Source organism: Vigna unguiculata, chromosome 10 (genome assembly GCF_037176805.1).
Source record: "Vigna unguiculata cultivar grain cowpea cultivar isolate G323 ecotype 2 chromosome 10, ASM3717680v1, whole genome shotgun sequence".
In the NCBI taxonomy this organism is placed as follows: Eukaryota; Viridiplantae; Streptophyta; class Magnoliopsida; order Fabales; family Fabaceae; genus Vigna; species Vigna unguiculata.
Genome location: NC_140801.1, coordinates 43,157,279 through 43,177,500, shown reverse-complemented (window position 1 = coordinate 43,177,500; position 20,222 = coordinate 43,157,279). Strand labels below are relative to the sequence as shown.

Here is a 20,222-nt window from a genome sequence, read left to right as displayed (position 1 = left end):
TGTCAAAATAAGAACCATTTACAACAAACACTACGAAAATGAAACGAAAAAGTATTTAATCCTAAAAATAGCTTTACAATTGTTATCACCGACTTGGAATTGACTAAATCGTCTCTATTAACGTTCAATATTAAATGAACTCTATTAAGATCAACAATCGAGATATTATAGGTCGACAAAGTTTTTTTTAATAAAGTTTTGATAAATTTTCTTAGGTAAAAACATATTATTTTATTTTAATTAAAAGATAAAAATTTAATGTACTTTAATTCTATTTTTAGAAACTTTGTTAAGTTTGTTAAAAAAAATTTTGTCCAGATAATTTTCCTTAACAATCTAACCAATAATCTAAAACTAGTATAAATATTTTTATTTATTAAAAAATTAATGTCTATGCTAAAGTTTAGAAACTAATACTGTAGTCAACAAACACAGAGGATTCTTCTTGGGAAGTGATACTTTAACAAAGTTCTTTTTAATAAACTTTTGACAAATTACCATTTTAAGTAAAAAAGTATTATTTTATTATTTTATTTTGGTTAAAAAGTAAAATAAAAATCTATTTTAATTCCATTTATAGTAACTTTGTCAATTTGTCAAAAAATTTCTTGTCAAAACATAATTTTTCATTCTTCTTATAGTTCACATTCAACTTTTGGATTCACATTTGGCATTTCGCCCTAACACACAGAGGATTCTTCTTATGCTGTGTAACTCCTGGCAACGTTTCTGTATCAATGTCTTCACTCTTCATTCCTTCCGGCAATTCCCAGTCAAAGGAATAAAGAAGGTTACCAAGAATAACATCCAATGTAGCAAAAGCCATATTCAAAGCTGGACACATTCTACGACCAGCACCGAATGGTATGAAACAAAAATCTTGTCCACGAAGATCTACTGTGCTGTTTAAAAACCTCTCTGGTATAAACTCTTCTGCATCTTCCCAAGCCTCAGGATCTCTATGAATAGCCCAACCATTCACATATATTATTGTCTTCGCTGGAATTTCATAACCATCTATCACTAATTTTTCCTTTGTTTCCCTTGGTACAAGCAATGGTGCTGGTGGATACAATCTCAATGTTTCTTTTACCACTGCTTTAAAATAGGGAAACTTTCGAACATCATCTTCATCTAAGAAGGCTTTCTCACCACTTAAACTTCTTACTTCTTCTTGAACTTTCTTCATGATTCTTGGATGCTTTAACAGTAAAGTCATAGCCCACACTACTGTGACTGCAGTTGTATCTGTTCCTCCAATGAGAATGTTCTGCAGAAGAAAAAAATCAGTACTTAATAGATGAAAATAAATTTGCACATTAATATTGTATTTCGTCAGTGTTAAACAATTTCCTTTTCCATGTGGATTGACAAATGTACCTACGTTGGACTAAGATTAGTTTATGATACAAGTGACCGGTTCTCATTCAAAACAGTGTTTTGATATTATTTTAAAGAAGAAATGCATATTTGGATTCCCAGTCTCTTCACATTAGTTTTCTTCCTTAAACAGAAACATTTTAAACCACAAGTATTTCCATTGAAGAGATACAAAACTAATAAGATATAAAAGGTTAATTTCAATTACAACTAAATCATTAAGGTAATGAGTTTTTTTACTTGTATATTTCTCAACTTTCAATTTTTACTTAAATTTCCATTTGTATTCTCAATAATGTGAATAAGTGAATATTAGATTATTTGTCTCCTTAGTTTAATACTCAACAAAGTAAGTTTCTTTCTGTGCAAATTGAAGTTGACAAAGTAAAGGGGAGGAATGAAGTTGAAAGGAAGGGAAATTCAAACCATGAGCACAGCTTTGATGTTATCATTGGTGATATCGATGGAAAACGAATAGTGTTTCTTGAGTTGAAGTAAGACATCAACGATGTCCTCTTCCTGTGGAGTCTTTTCATGAGAATCTGCCATGTGTTCCTCAATGACTTGTTGGTAGAAGTCATCCATCTCCTTGAAACTCCGTTGAAGTCGTGCATGGAGTCCCCTCAGTTTATCAATCCAACCCATGAAAGGAATATAATCTGAAAAAAAGGGGATAGCAACCATGGCTTGACACTCACTGAACAACCTGTGAAACATGCTCCTTTCGGTTCCTTCCTCTTCATACCTTCTCCCCAAAGCAATTCTACATATAATAGTGCTACTAAGAGACGTTAACAATTGGTTCAGATTTGTAACTTCTGAAGTTGAGGCATGGCGAGATATTGTTTTTATCATCTGCTTCACCTCAAAATTTCTTACTGAGGAAAAACATGAGACACTTTTGGAGCTAAAGATATGTATAACACAGATTTTTCTGATTTCTCTCCAATAGCTACTGTATGAGGAAAATACCATGTCTGACCCATTATAGGACAGTTTCTGTTGGCCAAGTAATTTAGGTCGATCACAACACTCAAGGTCATGGTCTTTCATTACCACTTTGGCAAGTCTTGGTGAGGAAACAACTATTACTCGTCTTAAACCTAATTGAAGGGAAAATAAAGGACCATATTTCTTTGAGAATTGCCGTAGCTGCATATAAAGAGAAGAACTTTCCAGTTGGTGAAGATTTCCTACTATGGGAAGACCTCTAGGGCCAGGTGGAAATGGAGGGCTTTTGAAAGATGTATGGTATTTGAAGAAGAAGAGCAAAAGAAAAGTTAGGCAAAGAATTAGAAGAAGTGATGAGAACATTGTCACATATATATGACCAGAAAGGGAATAGTTGAAAGAAATCTAACTTTTGACTGATAGAACTCCGTAGGTTCAGCATCCTCGTATGGTATTTATAGATGAGGAATCCCGAGGACACAAATTTTAATACATTGCATCAATAATACTCTTTTTATGTTGACTAAAATTTATATGTACGAAATAAAAACATGCGTATTACTCAATAAAATTTCTGTTAACTTTATGAAAAAGATCGACAACCAATACAATTGTATACATAAAAAGTTAATTTGTTTTATCGTAAATGAAAAGACTTTTATACATATAACACTTGGATAAAACGTTAAATTAGAGAACAAGGAATTAGTTTAAAAAAAAATAATCATTGAAGACAAATACTCTTTTTTCTTCTGATTTACATAACTGTACTCTTGTTTTTATTTTTATTGTATTACATTTAGAGATTCTATTTTATTTGTATTTATTCTATTTTCTTCTATTGTTCACTTTAGAGTCTGAAACTTCCTGTCACAACAAATTGAAGACGAAATTATCTTTAGTCTCAACTCTAAAACGATGTGGGACTATTGGGTGTACTGGAACAAGTTTCCGAGTCGAAATCTAAGGAAAATGAGGATTTATCCCCTAGTGGAGGGCCAAGGGAACTAGGGTTCATCTTTGAAACCTCGTTTTCATTCTCACATATGACACATCTTAGTTAGGGTCAGTCACTGCATCTAGGTATAGTTTGTTTTGTAGCCAAAAATCTTGTCACGATTTTCTCCTGAAAATATGTCTCAAATAAATGAAGGAGTAAGGAGTGTTTAAATTATCATTGGCTTCGAATCCTTAGTAATGTGAAACTATTAGTAATGTGAAACTATTGGGGGTGTAGCGGAACAAGTTTCCTAGTCAAAATATAAGGGGAATGATGAATCATCCCTCAATGGAGGGATAAAGGAACGAGGATTCATCTTTAGCACCTCGTTTTCATTTTCAAAGATAACATCAATGTTCAGATCCCAAGTGCACTAAAAGATCATTATTAGGGTTATATCATTGTCTATTTTGAAGTCTGAAACTCTTTTCACAATTTTGTCCTTAAAAGGAGTGTTAGAGGGTTGAAGGAGGAAGGAATGTTTAAATTACCCATGACCTTGACTCATAAACACTATGAAACTATTGGGTGTAATGGGTGTAATGAAACATGCTCTATTTAATTCTATTGATTTAACCCTATATTTTGCTTCTATTTAATTGCTTTTTTAATTTTGTTTTATTTTTAAAATATATCTTTTTTTTATATGTTGATTGGTTAGTGTATATTTTTGTGTTTCATAAATTACTAATAGTCAATTAAATATATGAAATTGAAAGTAAGATAAAATAAAATACATTTTATTTTTAATTTTTAATCTTTAAATACAAATTTATATAACTTAATATACAGTTTTGAAACAAAACAAATGTCTTGAATACTTTTAGGATCTATAAACTTTCATATTTATTGATAGTGTATTTTCTCAGTTCTATTAAAGAGGGAAGGGTTTGAAATCTCAAAATATTTGCAATAATTGTGAAAAAGAAAGTTAAACTTAAACATTATTTTAAAAGAAAGTTGTAAACTTATAATCAAGAATTCATCACATGGTTTATAATAATGTCCATCATTAATTCATCACCAATATCTACACTAGTATCTGGCATCTCGTTTATTTCACCACAATTAAATGAGCATTTAATTACATGAATATGAATAAGAGTTAACTTATTGAAAAATTAGGTAAGGGTAGATCCACTGAACAACCTTAAGCTCTCATTAAAAATGCCTTGATGTCTCCCTATTGTTATTCCCACTATAAATAATGCTAGGAATAGTTATAATAATTATTATTCATAATTACAAAATATTATATAATCTGAAATTAGGGAGGATAAATCAATCTATGATTTGCCTAACTTATTCTTATGAAACCATATCAAAATATTATTTAAGGAGATAAATTAATTCTTGATTGACACAAATCAATCTATGAATTATCTAGCTTATTTTTAGGAATCGTATCAAAATATTTAAGAAGACAAATTATTTCCTAATTTGCATCCCTCCTCAAATTGATGGAACTGGTCAAGCAACATCAATTTGCTAACAAGAAATTGATAACGCGAGCGAGGAACAACCTTGTTAAGAATATTCGCAACTTGAAGTTAAGTAGTAACATAAGGGAGTGAAATAACATAATCATCATAAGCTTCCCGAATAGAGTGACAATCTATTTCAATATGCTTCGTGCGCTTATGGAACAATGAATTTGTAGCAATTTGAATGACACTCCAATTCCTAGCATAAAGAGGCGTTGGATCCTGTTGAGGAAACCCAAGTTTAGAAAAAAGGCCACGAAGCCAAATTATTTCAAAAGTAGATATGGTGCAATACTTAGATTCAATACATATTTAGATATGCATGATTGTTTCTTACTTTTTCATGAGATCAATGAAGAACCTAGAAACATGCACCAATCAATGACTGATCGGCAAGTCTCAGGACAACCATCCCAATCGACATCACTAGAAGAAATTAATTTAGGAGGTGTGTCAATGGGAAAAATAAACCTCGCTAAGAAATACCTTCAAATAGTGTAGTATGCGATGAATTGCAGCCAAGTGGAGATGGTGAGGAGAGTGCATGAATTGACTCACTTACTTAACAACAAATGAGATGTTAAGATGTGTAATGGTCAAGTAATTAAGACTACACACTACTTGTCAGTATAATAAAGGATTAGGCAAAAGGTCACCCTCATTGTAGTGATTTTAACATTAACTTCAAGAGGAGTATCCAAAAGTAGTTGGTTGAGGGCCAACCATAGAAATGAGATATGTGGTATACTTATGTTGATGGAGAAAAATACCATTAAATGTGGATTTAACTTCAAGGCCAAGGAAATAATGTAAGTGTCCAAGATCTTTCATACGAAATGAAGCTTGTAATTGTTGTCTAAGTTCTTAGATGGATGCTTGATCAAAGCCAATAATAACCATATCATCAACATAAAGAAGTAGAATAAAGTGTGTGGTGAATGAACAAGGAAGAATCATATTTACTATGTGTAAAGGAGAACCCAAGGAGAGTAGAACGAAACTTGTCATACCATGCTTGAGGAGCTTGCTTCAAACCATATAAAGAACAATTGAACTTGCACACGCTTGTAGATGAAGAGAATGATGGCCATGAGGAGGAAGCATGTAAATATCTTCAATCAATTCACCATGATGAAATGCATTCTTCACATCCATTTGATGAATGGACCAACCCTTAGAGGTGTTATAAGAAGGACAATTCTACAATTGTCATTTTGGCAACAAGTGCAAATATCTCATCATAGTCAATGACATATTCTTGTTTGTTTCCTAAGACAACTAGTCTTGCCTTGTAACGATTGAGAGAATTGTAAAAAATTAGTTTCATAGAATACACCCATTTTCAACCTATGAGTTTGATATTAAGAGGGCAAGAAATAATATCTCATGTGAAGTTCTCTTGTAGGACCTAAAGGTCATCATTCATTGCCTTTATCCAACATATATCTTTAACAACTTGTGAGTAACAAGTAAGAATAGATATGCTAGAAAGAGAAGTTGTTAGAGAAGTATGAGAATAAGCATACATTTCTGGCGAATATCTATTAGGAGCTCGAGATATTTGACCAGATCGGCGTGGTTCAATTGGTACATGTAGTAGATCAAAGACAGAAGAGGGAGTGGAAACTTATAAATGATGTTGTCCTATATATGTGATGCCAATTTGGAAACGTTCTATAGATGGGAATAATATAGAAAAAGTGGGAAGAGTAGCAACATCATTTGAAGTACAAGAAAGACAAGGAAACATAATTGACTATAAAAAAATGTGACATTTGTAGCAATCCAAAAAGGTTGATTATACCCCAAAAAAGCACACTAGACAGATTATGCCCCAAGTTTATCCCTTTCAAGCGGAGGTAAATGAACAAAACATACACACCCGAAAGTATGTAAAATACTATAATCGAGGTGAGTTTTAAAAACACAAAAGAAAGGAGAGTCAAAATCAATAAATGTAGAAGGAAGGCGATTGATTAAAAACACAAGAGTCAAATTATTTAAATGATTATGCTACCTTTTACTATTTGTTCTCTAACTTAAGGTTGTTACAATAATCAAGCAATCAATTATCAAGGCTCACTTTCAACGAATTATCAAAAATCACTTTCAGTGGTCGCAATCACAAGCTTAAAATAATTTTAACATCAAAGAGAAGTGATAAAGAACAATTTTATCACCAACAAACAAGCAAGACAATAACAAAATGTGGACGACAACAAAAATTAAAGAAAACACTTTAAACTAAGAAATTTTAACAAATAAGTGGTGTATAATGGACAAATATTATTTTCTTCTTCTTTCTCTTTTATTCCATGGATTTAACTTCGTTGTTTTTTTTTGTTTTTTTTTCAATTACTATTTTTTTCTATTATTTATATAATTAAAATTTGATTTTAGAATTGCACATCACTTGATACAAAATGACAGCAACAATAAAAAAAGAACAATAACGTGGACACTATTGTGAACAATGACGTAAACATTGCCTTAAATAATTACTTGAACAATGACATTAATGGTAATGTAAACAGAGGGAAAACGCAACAAACAATACATATGATTATCTTACCACTCGAACCCCTTTGCTTAGAATATCAAATAATAAATTCCAGTAGAATTGAAACTAATGAAATTGGGAATTTACAAGATACCAATTAGAATTAATTAACAATTGAGAATTGAAAATAACATTAGAAAAAAAAAAGAATCTTGGATAGAAAGACGACAAAAACAAGGCTTGATAATCCTAAAACTCATTCTCACTAGAGCTGATGAATTTTTGATAAAATCAGTAAGCAAGAAAAGAAACATAGTATATTATTTTGATAAAAGAATCATCCCTCATTATGAATTCTAAAACAATATAAATACAAATTTAATTGTAAATCTTACCTCATTTGTAAATAAAAGAGATACAATATCCATAGTTTTAAAAAATGAGATAATTTATCCTAATAATTAACTTAACATACTCTAATTGGTTCTAGATTTGAATCCTAACTCCAAACAAACATTAATAGTTGTAATAGAAAGAAAAAAAAAAAAAAACTCCAGACATTGGATATTTTTCAGACGCTGTAAAGTTTTTGTGGTGTAAAAGAATCAACATTAAATTTTCGTTACTTTGCCTCATTGAAAGATATTATATAGACATTTTTGGTTTTATTATACAATAGACATTGGATACTTTTGTAGGTGCATATAGGTTTGCCACAGTCACGACATTTAATTTATTTGTCGTTTAAGGAACTGTCAATATAAAAGAAATTGCTCTAGATCATATACTTCTACAACCTTGGTAAAATGTGTGTACCAAAACATAAGCTGGTATTTCTATTGTTGGATTGTCTTATAGATTTTTTTTTTTTTTTTTTATGAATGGACATAAAACAATAGATCCTGATTCTTTCTCCAAAAAAAAAATCTTGACTTTGGTAGCGACAAGACGCATTGTTCATCTCAAATCACAAAATCTTTATTCGTCCAAACAAATTATGAACACTGCCACAGAAGATATATGAAAAATAAATAAGTCCATCAGTCAATTAAACGTTAAATGTACATTAGAATTGGACCTATGTAAGGGGCGATGCATTTGGTATTGGAGCCTCACTATTCGGCCTAAACATTTCAAATAAACTCATAATTTTCTTTGTTTTTTCCCTTTCTTGTTGGTTGTTTGGAGCTTGTTTTGGAGACTATATACAGAAGATCTTTTTTTTTTTTTTTTTCTTCTATCGATTAAACTCTTTAAGAAATTCGTCTCGATCTTAAGACACTCCAATTCTTTTTTTAAGCTAGAAGATTCAAGTGTATTGAGATTAAGGCAAATTTCTTAATTTACAAAACTAATTCCTCTTGAAGAAGCTTAACTAATAATTGGAAAACAATCTTCTACATACAACCACCTAACTATACCTGAAATTGTGAAAGAAAATAATAATAATACGAAGCTTCCAAGTTCATAGGAAAAACAATTTGTTTTAGGCTAGAAGGTAATCCAAATGCCAAAGTGCATCACCTTTCTAACATAAGTTTAGAGATCTCTAAATGAGTTTAAACCTGTAAAGTCAACTTATTCATCAGTCGTTTTATATATATATATATATATATATATATATATATATATATATATATATATATATATATATATATATATATATATATATATATCAAACTAAACATAACTCACTTAATAAATGAGTTAAAAAGGTTTGAATTGGGCAAAAAAGTAATTAAGGTGTAACCCATTATTTATAAATGCAAATTTCTGTTCTTAATGAAATTTTAATTTTGGATTTTAATTGAATTTTGTACTTTAAAAATGGATTTAAATAAGATTTGTGATAATTAGGCCTCTTAAATTTGTAAGATAAAAATATTTAAAAAATGATTTTAGTTACATAAAATATTTGTGAACATTCTAATGCTTGTTGATGTAACTAAATTTAAATTTTGGTTCATTTGAAAATAAATTATTTCAAGTTATAAAGTAAGGTAAAAAACAACCACAATTATAAGATGTCATGTGTCCACAAATCTAGCCAACCAGAAAAGTCACGTGACGTTATCCTATAATCTCAAATTTGTCAAATCAAGAAGAGACATGTGTTCTCAATCCTAACACACATTTAAGCCAATGAGACATTGCCACATGTCCTTGATTCTTGCACTCAAAATATGTTGAGTAACATATTGTCACGTCATCATCTTCATCCTCGAACTCCCCCGTCTCGATCTAGCCACCATGAATATGTAGTCACCACAACATTAGATCCACACCGACAACAATCCTTTATTTTTTATTTCACCAATTTTTCGTAAGTTTTTAATTGTAATATTTATTACCTCTAGTTATGTAGGTTGACAATTTCATTTTTTTAGAGACTAGAATGTTGTTTAATAATATATGAATTATTTGAATGTTTAATTTATGTATTTCTCAATTTGTGTAGGCTAACATTTTAATTTTTAACTACTATTTTGATAATAACATTTGATGAAATAGGTCGGTATTTTGATGGTACCCCTATAAATTCGTATGTCTTCACAACAACGAATAAGAGTTGTAGATTATTCTTAATCAAATGCCTAAATTTAAAGATGGAAAATTTTTTCCCACTTACAACTTTTCTCTTTTACTCTTCTATATAAATCTTCTCACATTTATTTACTTCATGCATCCTCATCTCTTTCAATTAAAATCCTTTTTTCTATTCTTTTGTTTATGTTTTGTTTTTCTTGATGATGGATACATTGTACAAGAAACATTTTTTTTGAAATTATTGAAAGTTGTGTTGGCCACACCAATACAAATTACATTAATAGTAAAAAAAGGTTTCACTCACTAAGAAAAAATTTCATCTTCAAATATGTACCTCTCGATTAAAATAATCTACAACTTTTTTGTCTTCACAAAAGCAAACAGTTTTATAATAAATAAATTAGCATTGAGACAACTGAAGCTAAATTACATAAATATTAAAAATATATTATATTAGTGTTGGTATAATGGATATTAAATTAATTAAATAATAAAATAAATAAAATTAGCATTAGTGTAGTTGATACTAAAATAAATTAGAGTTAAATATGTTTTTGGTTTCTTAACTTTTAGTCAAGATTAGAATTAGTTCTTTGTCGAAACTTTAACCTAATTTAATACCAACTTTATTAATGTGGCGACTTACGAACCTTTTTTTTTTATTATTATTATTATTATTATTATATGATTTACTAATAAAATTTTAATATCAAATTTTACAATAATATCTAACAAACTTAAAGTATTCATATATATGCTTATATATTTTACAGTACGATATGCATCCTATATTTACATCATTTAGCACACATAATATTTTCTATACTAGAAGAGGAAGGAGTGTTATTTATTTACAGTTCCCCCCCCCCCCCCCCCCCCCCTCTCATATAAAAAAGTTATGGATAAGGTTCACTTGGACTATTGGGGATAAGAAAAAGGTAGCTCTCTTGTCCTTCAATGATAATAGGTGCATTTGGAGTCGAAAGGAAAGTGATAGTAGAGTTTCTGTTCCCCTTAAACCCCTTAAATGTCACAGAATTATTTACTGCATTTGTTTGTCATGCATTTCCCGAGAATACAGCCACGATGCCAGTGAATAAGGGATCAGGCATGTTGGGATGGGAGTAGCCATCTATGATGAGGTTATAAAATTTTGTTTTTCATATACAATCATAAAACAGGGAAGTGAGACCAATATCACATAAAAATATACAGTATATCATAGTAAGATAAAATAAGATGGAAACTCTTCCAAATCCGTAAAATTGAATTTCATCATACTTTATAAAGATATTGATTAATTTTGTAGCGACTAGTCATGATAAATGAGCTCATGACCAATAAAGTAACTCAAGAACATTTCATCTTGAGTAATACTAACTCGTTTAAATCCCCAAGGTCATGCCTCCACCTACAATAATCAAATCTTTATTTATCATAAATTTTATTTGAATATTAAACCATATAATTATATAAATAAATAGACAAGATCAATGAATAATTAAAATAAATATAAACAAATAAAAGTGACCAGTACGTAACTGGAGATAAATATAAATAAATAAATGAGAGTAAATATAAACTGAATAAATAGAACCATTGCACAACTGGAGATGAATATAAATAAATAAATAGGAACAAGAACTAAATATAAATTAGAATGAAGTTAGGGACACCTCACTTAAGGTAAATATAGAGATATAAATAATCAAAGTAAAAAGATAAAATGATAGATGTCTCCTCCCCTTACCTTAGTTATTATGGAAAACACACCAAGGTTGTATCGAGACTTTGGTGATAATTTTTTTTTTCTTTGTTGTTGTAACTTCTCTCTTTTTCAACGGATCCACACAAAAAGCTTCTCTCTGTTTTTTTTTTTCAGTTTATCTCTTTGGCTCTTTATTTCTCTTACCCCACCCCTATTTATACTATATTAGGTAATCATTACTTCTAGTTTGATTCTTAATTAACTTAGTTCATATACTATTTTGATTCCATTAGTTCTCAACATCTAGTCTTAGATTTGTTTCACAACAAAAGGATAAAAGATAGAAACGGATCTGCTAACGTTAAATGCTTCCTAATTTCTTCAATATATATATATATATATATATATATATATATATATATATATATATATATATATATATATATATATATATATATATATATATATATATATATATATATATATATATATATATATATATATATATCAAACTAAACCTAACTCACTTAATATGTGAGTTAAAAAGGTTTGAGTTGGGTAAAAAAGTAATTAAGTTGTAACCCATTATTTATAAATGCAAATTTATGTTCTTATTGAAACTTTAATTTTGGATTTTTAATTGAATTTTGTACTTTAAAAATTGATTTAAATAAGATTTGTAATAATTAGGCCTCTTAAATTTGTAAGATAAAAATATTTAAAAAATGATTTTAGTTACATAAAATATTTGTGAACATTCTAATGCTTGTTGATGTAACTAAATTTAAATTTTGGTTCATTTGAAAATAAATTCTTTCAAGTTATAAAGTAAGGTAAAAAACAACCACAATTATAAGATGTCATGTGTCCACAAATCTAGCCAACCAGAAAAGTCACGTGACGTTATCCTATAATCTCAAATTTGTCAAATCAAGAAGAGACTGTTCTCAATCCTAACACACATTTAAGCCAATGAGACATTGCCACATGTCCTTGATTCTAGCACTCAAAATATGTTGAGTAACATATTGTCACGTAATCATCTTCATCCTCTAACTCCCCCGTCTCAATCCAGCCACCATGAATATATAGTCACCACAACATTGAATCCACGCCGATGACAATCCTTTATTTTTTATTTTACCAATTTTTCGTAAGTTTGTAATTGTAATATTTATTACCTCTAATTATGTAGGTTGACAATTTGATTTTTTTAGAGACTAGAATGTTGTTTAATAATATATGAATTATTTGAATGTTTAATTTATGTATTTCTCAATTTGTGTAGACTAACATTTTAATTTTTAACTACTATTTTGATAATAATGTTTGATGAAATAGATCGGTATTTTGATGGTACCACTATAAATTCGTGTGTCTTCACAACAACGAATAAGAGTCGTAGATTATTCTTAATCAAAGGTCTAAATTTAAAGATGGAAAATTTTCCCACTTACAACTTTTCTCTCTTACTCTTCTATATAAATCTTCTCACATTTATTTACTTCATGCATCCTCGTCTCTTTCAATTAAAATCCTTTTTTTCTATTCTTTTGTTTATGTTTTGTTTTTCTTGATGATGGATACATTGTACAAGAAACAGTTTTTTGAAATTATTGAAAGTTGTGTTGGCCACACCAATACAAATTACATTAATAGTAAAAAAAGGTTTCATTCACTAAGAAAAATTTTGATCTTCAAATATGTACCTGTCGATTAAAATAATCTACAACTTTTTTGTCTTCACAAAAAGCATACAGTTTGATAATAAATAAATTAGCATTGAGACAACTGAAGCTAAATTACATAAATATTAAAAATATATTATATTAGTGTTGGTATAATGGATATTAACTTAATTAAATAACAAAATAAATAAAATTAGCATTAGTGTAGTTGATACTAAAATAAATTAGAGTTAAATATGTTTTTGGTTTTTTAATTTTTAGTCAAGATTGGAATTAGTTCTTTTTGGAAACTTTAACCTAATTTAATCCCAACTTTATAAATGTGACGACTTACGAACCCTTTTATTATTATTATTATTATATGATTTACTTATAAAATTTTAATATCAAATTTTACAATAATATCTAACAAACTTAAAATATTCACATATATGCTTATATATTTTACAATACGATATGCATTCTATATTTACATCATTTAGCACACATAATATTATTTACACTAGAAGGGATCAGGCATGTTGGAAACAACCATCTAGACTTTTGGGATGAAATTTTTTTTCTTCGTTGTTGTAACTTCTCTTTCTTTTAATGGATCCACACAAAAGCTTCTCTCTATTTCTTTTTTCTAACTTATCTCTTTCGCTCTTTATTTCTCTAACCCCACCCCTATTTATACTATATTAGGTAATCCTTACTTTTAGTTTGATTCTTAATTAACTTAGTTCCTATACTACTCTGATTCCATTAGTTCTCAACATCCAGTCCTAGATTTTTTTTTCATAGTGAAAGGATAAAAGATAGAAACGGATATGCTAACATTAAATGCTTCTAATCTCTTTAATTTTTACACACACACACACACACACACGCACACACACACACACACGCACACACACGCACGCACACACACACACACACACACACACACACACACACACACACACACACACACACACACACACACACACACACACACACACACACACACACACACACACACACACACACACACACACACACACACACACACACACACACACACACACACACACACACACACACACACACACACACACACACACACACACACACACACACACACACACACACACACACACACACACACACACACACACACACACACACACACACACACACACACACACACACACACACACACACACACACACACACACACACACACACACACACACACACACACACACACACACACACACACACACACACACACACACACACACACACACACACACACACACACACACACACACACACACACACACACACACACACACACACACACACACACACACACACACACACACACACACACACACACACACACACACACACACACACACACACACACACACACACACACACACACACACACACACACACACACACACACACACACACACACACACACACACACACACACACACACACACACACACACACACACACACACACACACACACACACACACACACACACACACACACACACACACACACACACACACACACACACACACACACACACACACACACACACACACACACACACACACACACACACACACACACACACACACACACACACACACACACACACACACACACACACACACACACACACACACACACACACACACACACACACACACACACACACACACACACACACACACACACACACACACACACACACACACACACACACACACACACACACACACACACACACACACACACACACACACACACACACACACACACACACACACACACACACACACACACACACACACACACACACACACACACACACACACACACACACACACACACACACACACACACATATATATTTTTTCTTTTTTTTCCTTTCTTTTAATTTTTATTAGTTACAATAATAACTTTCTCATTGACTTGTTATTCAATCCACTTTTACTTCGTTTTCAAAGATTTTGCATTTGATTGTTACCCGTTTTCCATTTATTCGTTTTGTATTTATTCAAACTTTTTGTATATAAATTCATATATCGATTATTATTAAACGTATATTCATAATTTATTGTATTATTAGTTTCAATAATATATATATATATATATATATATATATATATAATATTCAACCATCATATAATTTGTTAGTAAAGAATTATTGCCTATATGAATTATCTCATTATATCAGTACAATTTATTTTGTAAATTTATAGCTAGCAAATATTATAAGTACTATCAACATTTTTTTTATGCATAAAATGTTTTCTCATTGAAGATCTTAAATATAGTTTCTTTAAAATATATTGACTTGATCACAAAAAAAAAAAATTGTTAATAGTGTATATAATATGATTATTGGAATTTTATTTTGTAATGTTAGAAATAATGAAGATAAAAAGTATAACTCCAATACATTGTATAAGAAAAGTAATCTATCATTAACTTTTAGGTGTTACAATAAATGCATGAATTTAATCCTTTTAACCAAATTTTGTTAAGTTTATTTGATGTTTCAAACGTATTTTCATGATAGCATTTGAGTTGTTTATCCCGTTTGATATATTTTTGCTTCATGTTAGTTGAGAAACGTGTTTGAAACATCAAATAAACTTAACAAAATTTGGTTAAAAAGACTAAATTCATACATTTCTAAAGTTAAGAGACTAAATTTTGTCAAAATTTTGAAGAGAAACTAATTTCAATTTTCACAACAAATTAAAAAACCAAAAACATATTTAACCCATAGATATAAATACTAAAGATAAATAATATTAATGTTAACTATGTCGACGCGAATCTTATTTTATTTTTTAATATTAGAAACCCAATAGTGTATTTAATTGAACATTCCATTTGTCTTATTTCTTGTCATCAAGAACCGTAAATTTAAAAAAATGTGTTCGTTGAGACATACCATAATGATTGTTATGAAAGAAAAATATATCTTCTTTTATCATGATTGCAACTCTTCTTATTCTCGATACCAATTTGTTAGGGAATCAAAGGCTGCATGTTACAAAATAATGAAAGGATAACAAGAAGAAGCAATCAAATAAAATTATCTATATTATCTTATATATGTATAAAAGTGTACACCCCTTATATAGCCTGATCTTATGCTGTATATGCATCATCCTTGCTTTATTTCTTTTCAACTCCTTTAACTTTGATGTGATGTGACACTATCGACTTTTTCAGTAAATTTGACAAACCTTTTGACAAATTACTGTAAAAAAATATTACAATATTTTGATTAAAAAATAAAAAATTAATCTATTCAATCTTATTTATAAAAACTTTATCAAAAGTTTGTTAAGAAAGTTTGTCAAAAGATAATTTTTCTTTATGTATCATATGGTGGACGCAAACTCAAGAAATTTCTATTGTTATAATAGAGGGGACGTGTACATGGTGAGGAGAAAATTGATAGAGATATATTATTATGTTGCAATTCTTTTAAAATATAAATATCTAGTAACGTTTAAAAAAAATAATCATACTTCGCAAAATATTAATATTGATAACCAAAAGTTAACCCTAATTAATAAATAATGTTATATCTAAAATCATTAATTTTTGGAAACCGATAGCATGTAATGTTGAATAAACTGATAGTAAAATCATTAATAATTAGTTTTATAAACAGTGTTTCCTGTAGACCGATATTTTAATTTCTAACTACTATTTTAATAATAATAATAATAATATTTAGTGAAGCAAATAAGTATTTTGATTGTATTATTATAAATTTATGTGTTTTCACAACTACGAATAAGAATAATAAATTATTTTTAATGCAAAACTTAAATTTAAAATAAAAAATCTTCCTACTTATAATTTTGTTTTCTTATTTTATATAATTTTTCTCATTTTTTATATAAATTTTATCACATTTATTTGTTTCGTACATCGTCATCTCCTCCATGGATACTCATTCTTTTCGTTCATGTTCATCTCTTTCGATTAAAAACTTTTCTTTTGTCTTTTTTGTTTAAGTTTTGTTTTTTCATTGAGAATGGATACAATTTTTTATTTTTTAAATTATTGAAAGTTGTGTTGGACACATCAACACAAATTACATTAATAGTGAAAATATATTTCATTCAATGAGAAGATTTTCATCTCGAAATATGTACCTCGATTAAAATAATTTACGATTTATTTTGTCTTCACGAAAACATACAGTTTGATAAAACAAATTAGCATTAATATTAAAAATATATTATATTAATATTTGTATAATCGATATTAATTAACTAAAATTAATATAATTTTAATTGATAGTAAAATAAATATAAATACTAAAAGTAAATAAGATTGATTTTAACTAGGTCACTTTTATTTTCTTAATATTTATTTCAGGTACATGGCCCAGTTTATTACTTCTTTTAGTACTAATCTTTATTTTAATATTTTTTACAATTCACTGATTCACATTTGGCACTTGGCCATAACACACAGGGGATTCTTCTTATACTGCGTAACTCCTGGTAATGTTTCTGTATCAATGTCTTCGCTCTTCATTCCTTCCGGCAATTCCCAGTCAAAAGAATAAAGAAGATTACCAAGAATGACATCGAATGTTGCAAAAGCCATATTCAAACCTGGGCAAATTCTACGACCAGCACCGAATGGAATAAAACAAAAATCTTTTCCACGAAGATCTACAGTGCTGTTTAAAAACCTCTCTGGTATAAACTCTTCTGCATCTTCCCAAGCATCAGGGTCTCTATGAATAGCCCAACCATTCACATAAATTATTGTCTTCGCTGGAATTTCATAACCATCTATCATAACTTTTTCCCTTGTTTCTCTAGGAAGAAGTAATGGTACTGCTGGGTGCAATCTCATTGTTTCTTTTATCACTGCCTTTAAATAGGGAAGCTTCTGAAGAAGTAATGGTACTGCTGGGTGCAATCTCATTGTTTCTTTTATCACTGCCTTTAAATAGGGAAGCTTCTGAACATCATCTTCATCTAAGAAAGGTTTTTTACCACTTAAACTCCTTATTTCTTCTTGAACCTTCTTCATAACTCGTGGATGTTTTAATAGTAAAAGTCATTGCCCACACTACTGTGACTGAAGTTGCATCTGTTGCTGCAATCAGAATGTTCTGCAGAAGAAAAAAAATCACAAGTTAATAATTGGACGAAAATATTAGATTACCTGATTCCTTAGTTTAATACTCAACAAAGAAATGAAAGGGATGATGTAAGCTTTTTTCTGTGAAAATTGAAGTTGACAAAGCAAAGGGAAGGAATGAAATTGAAAGAAAGGGAAATTCAAACCATGAGCACAGCTTTGATGTTATCGTTAGTGATGTCGATGGAAAACGAATAGTGTTTCTTGAGTTGAAGTAAGACATCAACGATGTCCTGTTCCTGTGGGGTCTTTTTATGAGAATCTGCCATGTGTTCCTCAATGACTTGTTGGTAGAACTTATCCATCTCCTTGAAAGTTCGTTCAAGACGTGCATGCAGTCCCCTGAGTGTATCATCCCAACCCATGAAAGGAATATACTCAGAAACAAAGAAGGAACTCATCATGACTTGACACTCACTGAACAACCTGTGAAACATGCTCCTTTCGGTTCCTTCCTCTTCATACCTTTTCCCCAAAGCAATTCTACATATAATAGAGCTACTAAGAGACGTTAACACTTGATTCAGATTTGTAACTTCTGAAGTTGAGGCATGGTGAGATATTGTTTTTATCATCTGCTTCACCTCAAAATTTCTCACTGAGGAAAAACATGAGACACGTTTGGAGTTAAAGACATGTATAACACAGATTTTTCTGATTTCTCTCCAATAGCTACTGTATGAGGAAAATGCCATGTCTAAGCCATCATTGGACAGTTTCTGTTGGCCAAGTAATTTAGGTCGATCACAACACTCAAGGTCATGGTCTTTCATTACCACTTTGGCTAGTTTTGGTGAGGAAACAACTATTACACGTCTTAAACCAAATTGAAGGGAAAATAAAGAACCATATTTCTTTGAGAATTGCCATAGCTGCATGTGAAGAGAAGAAATTTCTAGTTGGTGAAGGTTTCCTACTATGGGAAGACCTCTAGAACCAGGTGGAAATGGTGGGCTTTTGAAAGTTGTGAAGTATTTGAAGAAGAACGGCAAAAACAAAGGAAAAATTAGGCAAAGAATTAGAAGAAGTGATGAGAACATTGTGTATACGACCAGAAAGAGAATGCTTGATTGATAGGAATCTTACTTTTGACCGATAGAACTCCGTAAGTTTTAGCTTCCACGTAAGGTATTTATAGATGAGGAATCCTGAGCACACGATTTTTTCACAAACTTCCTTATTTTGGTTAAAAAATATTATTTTATTATTTTATTTTAATTAAAAAATAAAAATTAATCAATTTTAATTCTAATTTTAGAAACTTGGTTAACTTTATCAAAAAATATAAAATTGTCAAAAGATATTTTTCCTTTTTAATACAATGCATCAATAATGAACTCACGCATCCTGTGTTGTGTGACTTATTAATTTGTTTGCAGCATCAACATTGTTTTATTTCTTTTCAACTACTTTAACTTTAATGTGACACTATCAACTTTTTCAGAGGTGTCCTACACCTAGGGTGGCAGAGGGGCCAGTCGGCCCATTATCGCCAGGTCTGCACGTACGTCAAAAAAAAAAGTCAGATCGGATAGGTCCGTCAGCAAATGAGTATGGATATTATAACATGTCTCCTTTCAAATGGACTGATGGTTCGGGCTCGCTTGTATTTTTTTTTTTGTTTTATAAATTTTTTATACATATATAAATTTATTTATATAATATAAAAATTAAAAAAAAAAAGTTAGCAGACCAGGATGGATTAGTCCATTTTGACCCATCAAATTAGCGGATTAGACAAGTCGAGCTATAATAGATTAGGGAATTTCAACTCGGCTTGCTTTTTT

The 20,222-nt window shown here is 30.0% G+C and overlaps 1 protein-coding gene, 1 long non-coding RNA gene and 1 pseudogene across 3 annotated transcripts; all 3 read right to left on the bottom strand.

The window, feature by feature from the left end:
* Positions 1-547: 547 nt before the first annotated feature.
* Positions 548-2,756, bottom strand: LOC114166381 (cytochrome P450 83B1-like). Its single transcript, XM_028051100.2, has 2 exons — positions 1,807-2,756; positions 548-1,270 (listed from the first exon to the last, which is right to left on the bottom strand). Exons 1-2 carry the CDS (start codon positions 2,692-2,694, stop codon positions 662-664), a joined length of 1,497 nt encoding a protein of 498 aa, XP_027906901.2. The 5' UTR covers positions 2,695-2,756; the 3' UTR covers positions 548-661.
* A 1,932-nt stretch (positions 2,757-4,688) lies between these two features.
* On the bottom strand, positions 4,689-6,391 carry LOC146883260 (uncharacterized). Its single transcript, XR_014984995.1, has 2 exons — positions 5,826-6,391; positions 4,689-5,037 (listed from the first exon to the last, which is right to left on the bottom strand). It is a non-coding gene; the product is annotated as an uncharacterized LOC146883260 (long non-coding RNA).
* An 11,219-nt stretch (positions 6,392-17,610) lies between these two features.
* Positions 17,611-19,526, bottom strand: LOC114166670 (5-OH-xanthotoxin synthase-like; annotated as a pseudogene). The gene is made up of 3 exons (XR_014985207.1): positions 18,582-19,526; positions 18,235-18,406; positions 17,611-18,162 (listed from the first exon to the last, which is right to left on the bottom strand). The product of XR_014985207.1 is annotated as a 5-OH-xanthotoxin synthase-like (transcript).
* Between the last annotated feature and the right edge of the window lie 696 nt (positions 19,527-20,222).